We start from the raw sequence: 17,470 nt of genomic DNA, 5'->3' as shown, positions 1-17,470 counted from the left end.
TTCTATATTTCACAGTAAAATGACACATTTAACGCACTCGACCCACATGAATACAATTATAAAGACATATAATGTTATTTTAAATCAAACCCCCATCTTGCTCTTAATTTTGTGTTGTACATGACTGCTCAAACGCTCAGTAGGAGCCCTCACCCGCCCTCCGCACACATGGTACGGTCCTTCTCTCGCTCGCAGTGGTTGGCGCCGGCTGCTGTGCACATGGCCGAGTGAGTAAAATCTCTGGATTAATGCAGTGAAATTCACCACCACCTATTCACAAGCCCAGACTGACAAGAATCGATCTCTAAATGCGAGATACGGAGAATATGGAGGCCGAAATGGAGTACGACGACGGAGAAGAGCCTTCGTTCAGTGATCCGGAGGATTTCGTGGATGACATCAGTGATCAGGGTAAGAGAGGCCTGCGCTTTAGCCCGCCAGCTAACGAGATACGATTCACACGCTACACCCTAAAACGCAACACGTCAGCCCGAGACTAACACCAACATCCTTCGGATTTATTGTTTAGTACCATATGTTAGTGCTTCACTGCATTGTCGTAGATTAAACGCACTTTCTCTTAGTTAACGCATCCGTTTTGCAGTTGAGCATGTGCGCTAGCGGGACAAAAGCAGCTTTAAGGGAAATAGATGCGCGTCACAGCAGCGCCCTCACATTGCGTCAGCAGCTGCTGTGCTCTTGAATTCGCAAAGCTAAGTGTATTACTGTAATATCCGGAAAACCATAGCATGTTTAAGATGCTGATGTGGCTTTGTTGGATGTTTTTCTCCGTCCGCAGAGCTGCTGGGGGATGTTCTCCGGGAGAGACCTCTGGAGGCTGACGGCATCGACTCGGTCGTGGTGGTGGATAATGTGCCTCAGGTCGGACCAGAACGACTGGAGAAACTCAAGAACGTCATCCAGAAGATCTTCTCGAAGTTTGGCAAAATCACCAATGAATTCTATCCAGACGCAGATGGAAAGACCAAGGGGTAAACAATGGTTTGCTTGCTGTGGGAAGTAGGGATGCATCATTGTTCTCAATTTGCCTATCATTATAAATATATATATATATATATATATATATATGTGTGTGTGTGTGTGTTATAAATGATATATGACATATGACCCTGGACCACAAAACCAGTCATACGGGTACATTTCTCAAAATTGAGGTGTCTATTTCTCAAAATTGAGGTTTCTATATCTGAAAGCTGAATAAATAAGCTTTCCGTTGATGTATGACTTGTTAGGATTGGACAATATTTGGCCAAGATACAGATATTTGGAAATTAGGAATCTGAGAGCACACACACACACACACAAAAAATAGAGAGAAAATAAACTTTAAAGTTGTCTAAATGAATTATTTAGCAATGCATATTACTAATAAAAAAAAATCAGTTTTTATATATGTACGGTGGTAAATTTACAAAATATCTTCATGAAACATGGTCTTTACTTAATATCCTAATGATTTTTGGCATAAAAGAAAAATACATAATTTTTACCCATACAGTGTATTTTTGGCTATTGCTACAAATATCCCCGTGCTACGTTATGACTGGCTTTGTGCTCCAGGGTCACATACGTATGGCGTAACATTTAAAGGGATATGAATATTAGAAACTGATGCTTGGATAATAGTGCTTTGTAACCTATTATATAAGTTAATACTGATTAACATGAACATGATAGCATTGTTGTTCTTTGAGTTATAATTAATGTGCTTCATCTTCCCAGGTACATTTTCTTGGAGTATTCTACACCAAGTCATGCTCATGAAGCTGTGAAAAACGCTGATGGCTACAAGCTGGACAAGCAGCATACTTTCCGTGTCAATCTGTTCACAGACTTTGACAAGTATGTTGTCCTTAACTGTTATTGCGACAGCTTTTGCATTTGAATTCATCTAAAACAATGGTCGTCAGATATGCATTTGTTGATTGCTGATGTGAACATTTTAGAAAGCAAAGGCTGCTGATTTAGCTGATATCAATACTATTAAACTGCAATTAAATGTATTTACTTTTTTCTGATGCTTATTGGCCAAAGAAAAGAAAAATTAATCCGGTGCGATGAATAACAAAATGCTAAATATCGAATGATGTATTATTCTTTGGCTCTAAAAAAAACTTCTCATCTCTGTAGGTACATGTCCATCTGTGATGAGTGGGAAACTCCTGAGAAGCAGCCCTTTAAAGATTTTGTGAGTAGTTACTCTTCAGAACTGTTCTGATTGTGTGTAATAATCCAACCCTGCAGTACAGTTACACACTTTTCAGTTAGTTTGTTAATTTGACATCTGGTCGTTTGGTTTCAGGGGAATCTGCGTCACTGGATGGAGGATACTGACTGTCGTGATCAGTACAGTGTAATCTATGACTCTGGTGAAAGAACAGGCATATTTGCTAATGATGTCAAGGAGCCTATTGAAGTAGAGGAGAGAGCAGTGAGTTCACCCGTTCATCTTTAGAATATGATAACCAGGTGGCCTTGCTTACTGTATTCAGTATCTTTTTGTTACGTTTTGCTTGTAGCGCTGGACCGAAACATATGTGCGCTGGTCTCCAAAAGGCACCTATCTGGCCACATTTCATCAGAGAGGCATTGCTCTCTGGGGCGGTGAGAAGTTCAAGCAGATCCAGAGGTTCAGTCATCAGGGGGTTCAGCTCATTGATTTCTCACCCTGTGAGAGGTATGTCTGTAGAAATGGGTTCGTATTTGAAGTTGACTGACATTAGCACTGTGTATTGCCAAGAATCTGGTGATACGTATCTCGATACAGGGGTTCTGATACGATATGTTGCGATACTGTCAGCAAGGCGATATATTGGGATATTTCTCATTTTAGGAGTAGGATACATTTTTAGGAAAGCTGTCATTAAGAACACAATTCAGTTCAATATCGTGCTTTTTACAATACAAATCGTTGCAAAGCAACTTTACAGAAAATTAAGTTTCTACAATATTTAGTGGAAGCTTATCAGTGGTGACTGTCAATTTATGTACATATAGCAGAAATGTACAGAAAAATCAGTTAAAAGACGTAATCAAACAGACGATGAACACTATTAACAGCAATTGTTATATGATGCAATCACACTTATAGCAACATTTGGTAGTTCTGCATGTTTTAAGAACACACCACCATATGCAAACCTTAGCAATAATATATATACACACACCGTATTTTCCGGACTATAAGTCGCATCAGTCCAAAAATACGTCATGATGAGGAAAAAAACATATATAAGTCGCACTGGACTATAAATCGCATTTATTTAGACCCAAGAACCAAAAGAAAACATTACCATCTACAGCTGCCAGAGGGCGCTCTATGTTTTCAGTGTAGGCTACAGGAGCACTGAGCGCCTTCTCGTGGCTGTAGACGCAACTGTTTTCTCTTGGTTCATTTCTCTTAGGTTATGTCAAATGAATTTTATAAATAAGTCACACCTGACTATAAGTCGCAGAACCAACCAAACTAAAAAAAAAAAAAAAAAGTGACTTATAGTCCGGAAAATACGGTGTGTATATATATATATATATATATATATATATATATATATATATATATATATATATATATATATATATATATATATATATATATATATATATATAATACTGTTACTCTCAATCTTGTTCAGGGATGAAGACTGCCATCTAGTGGTCAGGAACGAAAAAACTGCCATGAATCTTTTTTTATGTTGATATTCCGTTTTTGAGAATCGATACAGTTCCCCCTCCCCCCATTTAAATTTTTTTTCTTAAACAATCAAACACACACACACACATACATACATATAAGGGCTGTAAATCTTTAGGTAGGCAGCGATTCAATTCACTATTCATAGGTTTTCGATTTGATTCAAGGATGATTTTTGCTAATTTAGGACGATTCGATTCTCAATTAAATTCAGTTTCATTATAACTATTAGATTCTGCACTCTTCAAGTGCATTCACAGGATTATTTAAATGCTTCCCCTAAATTCTTTAAATGTTTATTCAGGGGACAAATTACACCACAGCCTTTATGGCCATAGGTTAAAACCGTTTGTCCATTGTTAAATGCTAGTTCAATGATGCTATGGCATGACCTGGCATATGTAAAAATGTATGCAAGCCAAGATTAAAAAAAGAGCTTTAAGAGTATTATGTATCAGCTAACATTCTGTAACACCAGCGGCGTCGTCATCATTTCAGAAGTGACAGAAATGCCAAATGCAATCATTTTATGTATGTAGCCAATATATTATCATAATTATTATTTTTGTTTTATTTTTTTACAATGAATTCGATAATAATCATTTGTAATCGATAATTTTTTCCTAAAGGCAATTTTATAATTGTTTTATATAGGCTACTACATTTTACATTTAATTTTCTGCACAGAATAAGGTAGAAAATATACTTTATAGTTTCTCTTAGTTCATGTCAAATTAATTTTGATAAATAAGTCGCACCTGACTTTAAGTCGCAGCCAAACTAGGAAAAAAAAGTGCGACTTATAGTCCGGAAAATACGGCATATATTTTGAAAGCATGGAATCTCTATAGAAATCACGATTCATTCGATTCTTCACGTTTTAAATCAAATACTGTCCGAGATCGATTTCATTTTATTTAGTTTTAGTACATCAACGTTAAAGAGATGTTGCCTGGCAGTGAGGTGAAATAGTTTTTATATATATATATATATGGATATTATTTTAATTTTTGATTGTTTTAGTTAATAACTCTGGTTGTTAGTCGATGGTAACTATCAGTATTATTTACTATTGCATGGTACAGTTAGATGATTTTTTTTTTTTTCATGCTGTAACACATTTTTTTATGTACTTGGTTTTTGCAGATATGTTGTCACATTCAGCCCTCTTATGGACACTAAAGATGACCCACAGGCCATCATCATCTGGGATGTTCTCACAGGACAAAAGAAACGAGGCTTCCACTGTGAAAGCTCTGCCCACTGGCCAATTTTCAAGTAAGTGTGGATCCGATTTTCATGGCATGTTTTACCACTCCGTTATAGTCAAACTATAATATATAACACAATATATTCAATGTAACAATGTAAACTTGTTCTGTTCAGGTGGAGTCCAGATGGGAAGTTCTTTGCTCGAATGACGCAGGACACACTGAGCATCTATGAGACACCGGTAAGTGTCCTGTGTCAGAGATACAAGGTTTGAGAATCCTCAAGAGTTCAGTCGTCTAACAAATCAAAATGTATTCTTTTCTAGTCAATGGGTCTTTTGGACAAGAAGAGTTTGAAGATTAATGGAATTAAGTGAGTAAAATAAAACGATTCAAAATGCATAAATACACTACTGTACAAAATCTTGGGATGTTTTAAAAGAAGTCTCTTACGCTTGCCAAGGCTGCATTAATTTGGTCATAAACCGAAAAAAAAAAATAACCGGAATATTGTGAAACTATTATTAGAATTAGAACTGTTTTTTATTCTAATGTATTTTGAAATGTCATGTATTCCTGTGATGCAAAGCTGCATTTTTAGCATCATTACTTAGTCTTCAGTAGGGATGTGCCTGATAAGTGAATCCATATTCACAAAGGCATGGAAAACTAATAATGCTTTGTACAGAGCCACTAAAGGGACATGGTTAGCCGCTTGCTAGTGGTTGCTTTTTACATAACAGTACATAAATTTTCACTTAACCACATTAACAGAGAGAGGTAAGGAGAGATGATTGATGGGACGATGGCGAATGATTTTCACATCCTGAGCACCACTGACAAACATCTAATCTTGTGAAATGTGTGGAAAGTAGTGCCGCTCCGTAGTAGATTAGGCTACGTGTGAACACAAATCTTGAAAGTGAAAGTAAAAAGCAAACGCGCATTCATAAGTGATGTCAATGTCCTGCATATTAATAATGGCTTTATATACAGGATAATTACCCGACAACTACATAATTGTGAAAGAAAGAACTGAAATATATTTTTCTCGTATGTCTTGTATTTATTCCCTTTAGGGGTTCCTTAGTACACATCATTACCGTTCCGAAAAATGAAAAAACTATACAGTCACTTTTGACTAATTTAATGAATCCTTGCTAAATAAATGTATTGATTTATTTTGTTTTTAAAGTACTAATTCAAATTATTCTTTTAAGAATAATTATTATTTTAAGTTCTGTTCTAATGTAGAATGAATGTTTATGTCCACAGGGATTTCTCCTGGTCACCTGGTGATAATATCATTGCATTCTGGGTCCCTGAGGATAAGGACATCCCAGCAAGAGTAACACTCATGCAGCTTCCGTCCAGGAACGAGATCAGAGTCCGCAACCTGTTTAATGTTGTGGACTGCAAACTTCACTGGCAGAAAAACGGAGACTATCTCTGTGTGAAGGTGGACAGGACTCCCAAAGGAACACAGGTATAACAGCTATTTTGAAATCGTGCTGTGATGCTGAATCTTAATGTTTTCCTTTTCACGGATTTGCTCGATTTCTTTTTACCTTAGGGTGTTGTCACCAACTTTGAGATCTTCAGAATGAGAGAGAAGCAGGTGCCTGTGGATGTGGTGGAGATGAAAGGTAAATAGAGATGGATCTTGAGACATTATATAGCTATTTCTTGTTTCTTACTATCTTTAATATCTTCTGATATCTCTGCCTGTCTTACAGAGAGCATCATTGCCTTTGCTTGGGAACCAAATGGCAGTAAATTTGCTGTGCTCCATGGTGAATCTCCCAGAATCAATGTGTCGTTCTACCATGTGAAGAACAATGGCAAAATTGACTTAATAAGTGAGTGTTCACATTGTGAATGTATTACTCTTGATTTATTTTATTTTTTTATATGTATGTACATGATCTAAAAATTAACAAAAAAATGTGTTTCAGAAATGTTTGACAAGCAACAGGCAAACAGCATCTTCTGGAGTCCACAGGGGCAGTTTTTGGTGTTGGCTGGGTTGAGGAGGTCTGTACTCATTTAATGTATTGAGATTGTTTGTACTTTGTTTTAGAGTGGTTCATTTAAATCATTTTCCCTGCTTCGTCCTGTAGCATGAATGGAGCTCTTGCTTTTGTGGACACGTCAGACTGCACCATGATGAACATCGCTGAGCATTACATGGCCTCAGACGTAGAATGGGACCCCACTGGACGATATGTTGTGACATCTGTCTCCTGGTGGAGCCACAAGGTGATTTTATCTGATTCAATTGCAAATATTGTAATCATTCATTTACACTAGCGTTCAAAAGTTTGAGGTCAGTAAGAATCTTTTATGAAACAATAAATAAATACATTGATCAATTAATACTTTTTCACAAAATAAGAATAAAGATATTTCAGATGTTTCAGTTTTTTCAGTTTTAATGTCAAAAAAATAAGTAATCATTAATTAAACATGCAATCTGTAAGGAGTTGAAATGTGCTAAAACACTTAATTTATTGTGAAAAACATTTACATAAACACAAGTTTATAAATAATTATTAAAAAAATATTTTTTTCCATCCCAGTCTAATGTGGTTAAATAGTAAAACACTCAGATGTAGCAGAAAACATTTGGATTTTAAAGTAAGCTCTTTTAGAATTCATTCATGTAAAAAAAATCAGCTCAGAATTGAACTGATAGTTGTAAACTGGCAAAATATTTCAAGTCGACTACACCTTACAAATAGTTATACAAAACAAAAATGCAATGAAATCCTTTTTATTTTTTTACACGTGTGGCGCAATAGCAAAATAGACACTATTTTTAGAATTAGCACCCCAAAATGAATAAGAAATCAGATTGGATTTCAGTGAGGAAATGTACAGGGAGGTTTTTATTATTCTTCTTTTATGTGGATTGAAAATGCATATCAGATGCCTTTTTATAAACTGATTTAATTTTAATTTAATTTTACATTTTTTTTTAGGTGGACAACGCCTTTTGGCTGTGGACATTCCAGGGCCGACTGCTGCAGAAGAACAACAAAGAGCGTTTCTGCCAGCTGCTGTGGAGGCCCCGTCCTCCCTCTCTCCTGACCGAAGAGCAAATAAAGGTGAGAAGGGGTCAGAAGCAGGGTCTCTCTCATTTCTGTCAAGCAGAGTCAACTCTAATCCCACTTTACATTTTGAAATCCACAGCTCATTAAGAAGGACCTGAAGAAGTACTCCAAGATCTTCGAGCAGAAAGATCGTCTCAGTCAGTCCAAGGCATCAAAGGTATGAAATTGATCTGTTGTTGTTGTTGTTTTTTCCTAGGATGCACACAGTATTCATATGTGGATCAAATGGTCAGTACTCAAATTCAAATGAGTGCCTTGTGCTTCACAGGAACTGGTGGACAAGAGACGTACCATGATGGAGGACTATCGCAAGTACCGCGAGAGAGCCATAGACATGTACAACGAGCAGAGACCTCTCCGCCTTGAACTCAGAGGAGGTGAGTAATGCAGGGAGGGCAGCTCTGTTTAACATGGAGTTTTACTGACCATCAATGACATTTCTCTTTGCCTTTCTCTAGAATACACCTGTTGCATTTATTGATCCATCCACAATTTATTTTTAAACAACTGCGATGTTTAATCTTTAAGTTATGCAATCACATTGCCAGTCAAACAAAGAACTTTTATAGTCCAAATACTGAATACTATAAATAACTGGAGGGCTTTAGCAAAACGTCTAAGGGGTCCTTGATGTTTTCTATATCTGTAAATTATTAGTCTTAGGCCAATGTTAAAAATATTTTGTAAAGTGGAAATTGTGATTTTAAAAATTATATATTTTAATCAATAATTGTATATTATATATTCTCTATACTGCAGATTTTTTATTTTTTTTAATGTAAAATTCAGTTGGAGCAGTTTTGAAATGTACATTCAACATTTTTAAAATGTTACACTTGTGGCAACATTTTAATTTTAAACTAAATAGAAATAGAACAGCCAGATAATTATTTTATTTTTTTGACTTGATAAATTTGTATTTTTGTATCAAAAAGTTTGTTTTTGTTAATTTTTATCACCTCAACAAAAATGTGAAACTAGACAACCAGAACTTTACCTTCCCATCAGCAGTGTCTGAATATAAATGTGGCATTTCAGTATGACACATAGTGTATTTAGTTTGTGGTATAATAAACACAAAATTAGCACAATTGAATAAATCAAAACGAGTACATTTTTTACAAAAATGTAATAATGGTGACATCCCTAAATTAGAAGTTCAGTTTGTGACAATTTTAATAATTGCTGAATTTTCTGACCTTTTCTAGGTGTGGACACTGATGAGCTGGACAGCAATATCGATGACTGGGAGGAAGAGACCATTGAGTTTTTCATCAATGAAGAAATTATTCCCATCGGAGATCTGTAATTCCAACAGCAGGTACTGTGTGTGCAACAATATGACTCTGACATGCTATTTGAAATACCCTGGCACAGTCATAATTATTTCTTTCATTATTTTCAGTATCCGTTTTTTAGTGTGGTCTAACATTGGAGAAGAATTGAGGGATCCCCTATCAGAGTTTTCCTTGTTATCATCAGTCCAAGTGCCTTTTAATACTGGTCACTGCAGAAGGAGAATTTTGTGCCACTGTTGACTGCTGCTTTTTAACAAAATCCTCCAGGTCCGGGAGAAGCTGCCCTGCCAACGTCATTCAGGCCTGCTCTTGGTGGATCTGATCATAACGCATTCCTGTTCTTGCATTTGGTTGATTTACCTCATCATAAGGGTGTTACCATGGCACAATATGCCAAAAACAGTTTTTACATAGTCTCCCAGAAGAACAACATTTTGTTTCCTAAGATTTTCCAAAAGGCGAACTTGTACTCTAGTGTGCGGAAATGGCACTACAGTGGTCTGTATCCTCCTCCATTCAGATTACCTGATATTAAATGCACAAGGAAATAAAGTTGAACTGAAATTCAAGCGTTTGTTGGTTTTCTCTCTTGTTGAACTTGAAACAAAAAACATGATGCATATAGTTGCAAAACTTTTGTGATGTGCTTTGTCCAAGTGCTGTCTAGTGCTAACTTTGGCTGACAAAGATCAGTGTATTTTGGACTGGAATAATATATAAGTTTTGTACTGTAAAAATATCAAAGTAAGTAAAGTTTTGTACTTGTTAATGGATTCCTTATTGATCATTAACATATCAGTTACATTTAAATATATTTAGCATTTTATTCTTCTGAGCAAGTTTTTTTTTATAATATTGTATTTATAATATAAGTGCATTTAATCCCCATTTAATTGAAGGGCATAATAGAACAATTTCTGAGTGAAGAAATCTGATTGCAATGTTTTCATATATTCATATTTATGTGTAAAGTTACACGCCTACCCTGCTTTTAGTCCCTCAACTTACTTTTTTAAAGACTTTAATTTCCATGGCTTTCCCATGTCTGAAAAACACTTTTAAAATACTCTCATATATCCAGGTTTTCTTGTTTACGTAAAATTGTTGTTGAGGGATTTTCATTTTAGTTAAAGTCATCTTTTGCCCTCCTTGGAAGATTTATGAGGCCCCCTAGTGGCCCCTGGCCCCATATTTAAGAACTGGTCTAGATCGTCTAATAGAGAATTTAATTCGTTCACTTTTGATTTGAATGGTCCCTTGAACTCTATTGTTGCATGTTAATAATAACAACATGTCGTCTGATTTTCCTTTTGATGATTCTGGATGAAGTTTTATTGTGGTAGCGATTCCAACTGTTGCATTTTGACACTACTATGGCATTTTTCTCAGTCACTGTCGTTATATCGTGACACCTTTAGTATGTGGTCTTTTTCCTCTTTAAAAAAAAAGGTTTTAGTAAGCTTGGAGGTCTGGTAGAGCATGTACTCTATACAGGTTTGTAAAAATAAGCTGGAGTCTGTGCAGACTAAACTCATGTCTGTGCGGTTCAGCAGTAGAGTCTTGCGCACGCTTGGAAATCTCGCGACATCTGCACGCGCGGAGCACTAAAGCGCTGCTGTGTCAACACCCCGCGCGCACACATCGCTCCTCAGCCTGCCGAGAAATTCACTCTTCTGCGATGAGGTGAGACCGTTATCGTTACATCCATGTTTAGCCACTTTACACAGCCATTTCGGTCATATTACACTAAATATAGCATTGTTTTAATTCCGTGTGCGCGAATCCCAGACATGAGTAGCTCCATGACTTCCCATGGAACAAAAAGTGGTTAGGCACGTCTTTGCACTTGCTCTAGATTTGACTTCATACCTTCATTTCGTCAATGAAAAAACATTCGACACGCCATCACCCGATTGAACCGAAATCTGCAGTATAGTAGAAAGTATGAAGCGTGGTAAATGAATGGTTTAGGAGGAGTTTTCGCCGATGAGTGTTTCCAGCTTCCTCCCACAGTCGGGGATGGTGTCAAAAAGCTGCATTGTGTCCAGCTGAATGTGAGCGCTCGCTTTGGACTCTGAAATGAACACGAGAGCATGGCAAATGTGTGGCTGCTCAGTGGATTTTGAGTAGTTGGAATAATATTTGACCCGAAAATTAAATATATAATTAATCATAAATGGAAAAATCCACACGTGTTTTCAGCTCGAGTCGTTATTACGCTACGCTACTATGCACGCATATTTTGTTTGTTTGTAGCCAGCATCAGAGTGTTGTTTTGTGACGCCATAATACATTAACGAATTTTTCAGACGAATATAACGTTTCTGTTACAACACTACACGCATATATGTGGAAAATTACTGTGTTTAGCGGTTTTCAGATTCTGTTTCTGCGCTTTCTACTAGTAGACTTAGACTATGATATTAATAATCTTATCAATATTTAATGTCTGTGTATTATTTGGTAAGTAAACACCATTAGGACATTCCCTGTGGCAAAATAACCCTTGTCAAGGGTTACATTGCATTGCTTCCTAAATAAATCTTTTTGAACTAAAACAACCTTTGCATTATGTAAGGGATATGTACTGTCAGCTGGTTATTATGGTAAACAAACCCTGATTGAATTTATTTTGTGATAATAGCCAGCTGATGGATATATTTGCCAAAATTGACATGAAATGAAGCTTAAAGCTTCCAAGAATAAAATATTTGACATGTGAAGCAAACCCTGCATGTTACACTGGAATACAATGTTAATTAGGCCTATATTATCTATTGGTAAATGTAATTTTTTTCTGTGTTCGAGGCTGGAATACAATACATACAGAGCTGGGCAGATAACTAACAAACTGTTGTCTGCTACTTATTTCAAATTAGATGACAAAAGTGTAATATATGCATTATACATTTTTGATAATAGAATTGGACTACTTTTTGATTACTTTAGACTGGTCTCATTTATTACATTGATTTAAATAGGATAATCTTGTTCCACTGATACAAAACATACAAAGTGAAAGAAACAATTCCATTCGCTGCTATTAACAGCAACTGCATTAAACATGACATTATGTCAAGGTTTCCCAAACGGGATGAATGATGAAAAAATAAAAATTAGGATGTATCAATAAATTATGCATTATTTATTGCTATTTTGTGAATCAATAATCAATAAAAAGTAACTGTAGTCTGATTACGAATAACTTAAAATGTAATTTAATCTATTTACAAGTACCCAGCTCTGAGTACACATTTTTTAAAATCTGAACAGATTTTTAAAACACTTGACTTCATACACTTGCCAAGGCTATAAATGATTAAAGAGAAAAAAATGGGCTGAGCATTACAGACTACCAGACTCTCAAGTTGTTATGAACACAGCAAACTCACAGAGAAACATACACCTCATTGCTAGAAAATGCACAACAAATGAAAACAATACGTGCTCAAAAATATCAGACATGTTAGATCTTCAACGAATCTTAGACTAAGCAGTTTTCTTTGAAGTCTGTCAGCTCTTGACTGCTCAAAACCTGCTGACTGACTCTGACTTGAAGCAACTAGAGTTGAATTCAGACTGTAAATGAGGGCAAAAGTTGTGTTGTGATCCAGCAGTTAGCTAGCTAACACGTCTCGACAGTGTACCATGATATTAAAATAGCTCAGTTGTCATAGTGAGCCATGAAATATGTCGATTTGCTCTCATTATTCAACAACACTTGACTGCTCAGTCACGATTAACCAATTAGAAAGATATAAAGATGTATAGATGTTCAGAGAATATGAAATGTAACTTGTTATTGCATGAAGAAACCACAATATTACGAAACACTGACATTCTCTTGACTTCCCTTTTCTGATTTGTTTTCCTCTACTTCAGACTATGATGAATGCAGTCTGGGCTGTCAATAGTGTAATGGAGTTGAGGTGAGAATGGCACTTTATCAGTCAAAATCAACCAAAATGGGAAAATCGAGACTGTTCCGCATTTTTATGATAGTGGGTGCCATCTTCATGATCCTTCTTATAATCATATACTGGGATGATGTGGGGGCCTCAAATTTTTACCTGCACACAACCATCTCTGGACCCCATCCGTCACGACTCTCTCCACAGAGCCGTCGTGACCCAGAAAAGAAAGTAGAGGAAGACAAAGAGGGCTCGTTTTTGACAGACATTGATGCTTTTGTAAACCAGTTTTTAGAAGGAACCGCAGACCCCACGGAACAGGTGAGAGGAGAACCACCCCCTGGAGACCCCCACAATCAGTCCTCTGAGAAATCAGAGGAGAAATTTGTCCCGAGGCGAGAGTGGAAGATCCATCTGACGCCAATTGACCCTGAGAAAAAACAAAGGCAGGAGAGTAGAAAGCAGCTGATCCAAGATGTGTGCAGTAACAAAAGTTACTTTGACTTCCCCGGAAAGAACAGGACTTTTGACGACATACCCAATAAAGAGTTGGATCACCTCATCGTGGACGACAGGCATGGGATCATTTACTGTTATGTTCCCAAGGTGGCCTGCACAAACTGGAAGCGCATCATGATCGTGCTGAGCGAGAGCCTGTTATTGGACGGTGTGCCCTACCAAGACCCTCTAGATGTTCCTCAGGAGCTCATCCACAACAGTAGCCTGCACTTCACCTTCAACAAGTTCTGGAAGCGTTATGGAAAGTTCTCACGACACCTCATGAAAATCAAGCTCAAGAAATATACCAAGTTTTTGTTCGTCAGGGATCCCTTCGTGCGACTGATCTCTGCCTATCGCAACAAATTCGAACAAGAGAACGAGGACTTCTACAAAAGATTCGCAGTCATCATGTTGAGGAAATACAGCAATTACACGGATCCACCGGCATCGGTCGTGGACGCTTTCGCTGCTGGGATTCGTCCGTCTTTCTCCAATTTCGTTCAGTATTTATTGGATCCTAACACTGAGAAAGAGATGCCTTTCAACGAGCACTGGAGACAAATTTACCGTCTGTGCCATCCCTGCCAGATAAATTATGATTTCGTGGGGAAGCTGGAGACCTTGGATGAAGACGCTGAGCATTTGTTGCGGATTCTCCGTGTTGACAATGTCGTCGAGTTCCCCCGAAGTCATCGCAACCAAACGGTCAGCAGTTGGGAGCAGGACTGGTTCGCCAGCATACCCTTGGAGTCCAGAAAAGAGCTGTATAGGCTATATGAAGCCGACTTTAAACTGTTTGGATATTCCAAACCAGAGAAACTGGTACATGAGTGATACGCTTATCGCCAACTTTACTGCGGTGATGACAAGATTTTCACACAAGGAACTGGGCAATAGGAGCTCCTGCTGCTTGGTTCTTAATGTGCGGCTCTCTTACATGATGCTGTTTATAAAGGCCCTTTCACATGACCAGATGTTTGGCTAGTTCACATGGTCCAGTAGGTAGATACTCAGATTGAATCATCTGCTTCCTAAAAGCATCTTTCTCCATTGACAGCTTTAAGTGCGGCACCAAACACATGAATGAAGAATTCGTTTCAACAACTTAATTTGTTCCCTCATTTTAGTTAAATTGTGGCCACTGATCTATAATAGAAAAGTGAAAGTCATTAAAGTGAAGCCACGCGCCGCCATATTGCTAATCCCTAGTATTCCCATACATTCCATTGAATTAATAGGAAATCGTACGAATTTAACGATAAAAACATCATCTAATAAGTTTGCGTTTTTAAATTTGAAGCATCTCTGTACATTCTTACAATGCAAACACAATAGGTATGTAAACGGTTATTTTTATTAATGTCAACAATTTTCCCTACTTATTTAATAGCTACGTTTATTGCAGTAGCGAACATTATGAACATGATAATCATCAGACGGACACGACCTCAACATATACATAACAAATAACAAAGTGCTCATTCTGAAATCTGAAGAAAGATTTATGCTTTGTATACACACATACCTTTATTCGCCTTGTACAGTTATTAATTGTTTATATATGTATTTTTAAAGTGTTTTTTTATTCGTACAGTAGGTGCTAACTGCAAATGTTTCAACAATAATTTCATTAACACCATACTTTTTGAAGCAGGTAATGATTTAAACGGTGGTTAAATTAATTATTTATTTATCATACAACATTTTACATGGTAACGGTAATGCTAGTAAACATTTGCGCAATCATGGAGGGTCTGAAATAGATCAATCAGGACATTAAAAATATACACATCATCATTTATTCAAAGAAATAACTGATGACATACAGTATGGACATGAAGCTTATTTCAAGATGGTAAGTTAAGCTTTTCATTTCAGTAACAGAGGCTATTGTATTATTCATTGTATATTCATTTTAATTTCTGATACTAATACATTCATGTTTAATAATTAATAATTCCTGAACAATTACATACATAAAGAAATATTTTGTGTTGGTTCAGTTACCTGTGCTGGCAGTGTTCGCCAGCATACACACCCACCTAAACAGTTTAAATATATCGCTTATACTGCCCAAAAAGACCATAACATCTGAAGTAAAAATTCATTTACATACACATAACACAAAAACGAATCCCGTTGACTGATTTGCTTCAAATCGGTGATCTTTAGGTCAGCAGTTTGCCTGTTACTCAATGGTGCTCTCTGCTGGTAGGAATTGGTAAAATGGCGGATCGAACACTTCCGGTTGGCGGTTAAACACCCAGTCATGTGTAGATCAGTGATTGTGGCCATGTTCTACTAATTTGTTTCCTTGATCGATTGTGGCCATGATTGAACTAAATTCAAATGAGGGAAGGAATTAGTTAGCCACGATTAAACTAAAACAAATGAACTAAGTAATACATGTCCATGATTTAGCTAAACTAAAAGGAGCGAATAATTTAATAAAAAGTTGCAACAATTAAAAAATAAAATAATTGAGTGAAATAGTACACCATAGCCATGATTGAAATAAAATGAGAAAACGAATGAGTACAACTTGGCCACAAATTAATATGTTGAGGGAACGATTTTCTTACGTTGTGGCCATGATATACATTTTTCTATCGCAAAGATTGTAGGCGATGTTTTAGCAGTGCCTGTTTTTTTGTTTTGTTTTTTGCTTCCTCTGAATTATATTTTGAGGGCTCTTAAAGCCATAATATGGACATGGTTGTTCATTTCTTCCCCCTTTGCTGCTGCCTTTTTCCTCAGAGCTCAGTCAGCTATTCGGCTGCTATGCTATGATCTTACAGCTCAGGTAATTGGCTAAAAACATGCTGAAAGTAAAGTTGATCAATAATTAATGGGAAAAGCATGAAAAGCATGGCTGACTGTCCCACTGGCACTTTGAATAGATCAGCGATAAATGGTGCAGTAAACTTAATTTTGGTGTTGCGATAGTCCCGAGGGTAATATTGAGTCATGTGAAAGAGCCTTTAGGCCTTTGTGGAGCTTGTAGTCATTGAAAGAAATACTGTAGTGAATACACATTCCTTGCACACAGGTTTCCCCAGTATCCTATTAAATGTGTTAGTCTTATTCGTATGGACCTTATGGACAATATGAGAGACATTTTGATGGATACCTACTCAAAGAAGCCTGCACAATTTTCTTTATATATATATATATATATATATATATATATATATATATATATATATATATATATATATATATATATATTCTCAACAGTGTTTTAAAAACAAACTCATCACCTCATTAGTATTATTCTTAAAATGTGGATGGATGTGATAATTCCCAGCAAGAGACCTTTATCCCTCAATTTAAAGTTGTATAGTTGTATGTTTTGCCTAAAGAACCATCGAACTAATATATCACAAGACATTAAAAAAAAGTATTGTACATTTAGCAAGTGCACATATTAGAGTATTTTAGAATATTTTTGTAAACTTTTACAGTTAAATGTGAAAAGTGAAGGCACTTTTGTCCTTGGAAAAAAATCTACATAATATTTTGAAATGCACGCAAAAGTTTTACTATTAATTTTTTTTTTATCATAAAGGGATCACTGCTCCTACAGCAGTTTCTTTTCTTTAAGATGGCGTGTTTTTTTTAAAACACGGAAACCTCAGTTTTTATGTTTCCATTGATTTTTTTTTCAGCCTTTTAAAGTAGTTCATGGTCCTTTATTGCACAGAATTGCCAGTGTTCTGCAGTG

General features: G+C 36.4%; 2 protein-coding genes across 2 annotated transcripts; both read left to right on the top strand.

The window, feature by feature from the left end:
- Positions 1-152: 152 nt before the first annotated feature.
- On the top strand, positions 153-9,903 carry LOC113079567 (eukaryotic translation initiation factor 3 subunit B). The gene is made up of 19 exons (XM_026251804.1): positions 153-411; positions 800-992; positions 1,744-1,863; positions 2,152-2,209; positions 2,324-2,452; positions 2,541-2,698; positions 4,859-4,990; positions 5,099-5,165; positions 5,250-5,296; positions 6,199-6,409; positions 6,497-6,569; positions 6,660-6,782; positions 6,879-6,957; positions 7,044-7,182; positions 7,905-8,030; positions 8,116-8,193; positions 8,305-8,413; positions 9,245-9,357; positions 9,442-9,903. Exons 1-18 carry the CDS (start codon positions 309-311, stop codon positions 9,343-9,345), a joined length of 2,046 nt encoding a protein of 681 aa, XP_026107589.1. The 5' UTR covers positions 153-308; the 3' UTR covers positions 9,346-9,357; positions 9,442-9,903.
- A 976-nt stretch (positions 9,904-10,879) lies between these two features.
- Positions 10,880-16,903, top strand: LOC113079569 (carbohydrate sulfotransferase 12-like). The gene is made up of 2 exons (XM_026251807.1): positions 10,880-11,017; positions 13,217-16,903. Exon 2 carries the CDS (start codon positions 13,270-13,272, stop codon positions 14,578-14,580), a length of 1,311 nt encoding a protein of 436 aa, XP_026107592.1. The 5' UTR covers positions 10,880-11,017; positions 13,217-13,269; the 3' UTR covers positions 14,581-16,903.
- The last annotated feature ends 567 nt before the right edge of the window (positions 16,904-17,470 follow it).

This window comes from Carassius auratus, unplaced genomic scaffold (assembly GCF_003368295.1).
Source record: "Carassius auratus strain Wakin unplaced genomic scaffold, ASM336829v1 scaf_tig00028553, whole genome shotgun sequence".
In the NCBI taxonomy this organism is placed as follows: Eukaryota; Metazoa; Chordata; class Actinopteri; order Cypriniformes; family Cyprinidae; genus Carassius; species Carassius auratus.
This window is presented reverse-complemented; position numbering and strand designations above follow the sequence as displayed.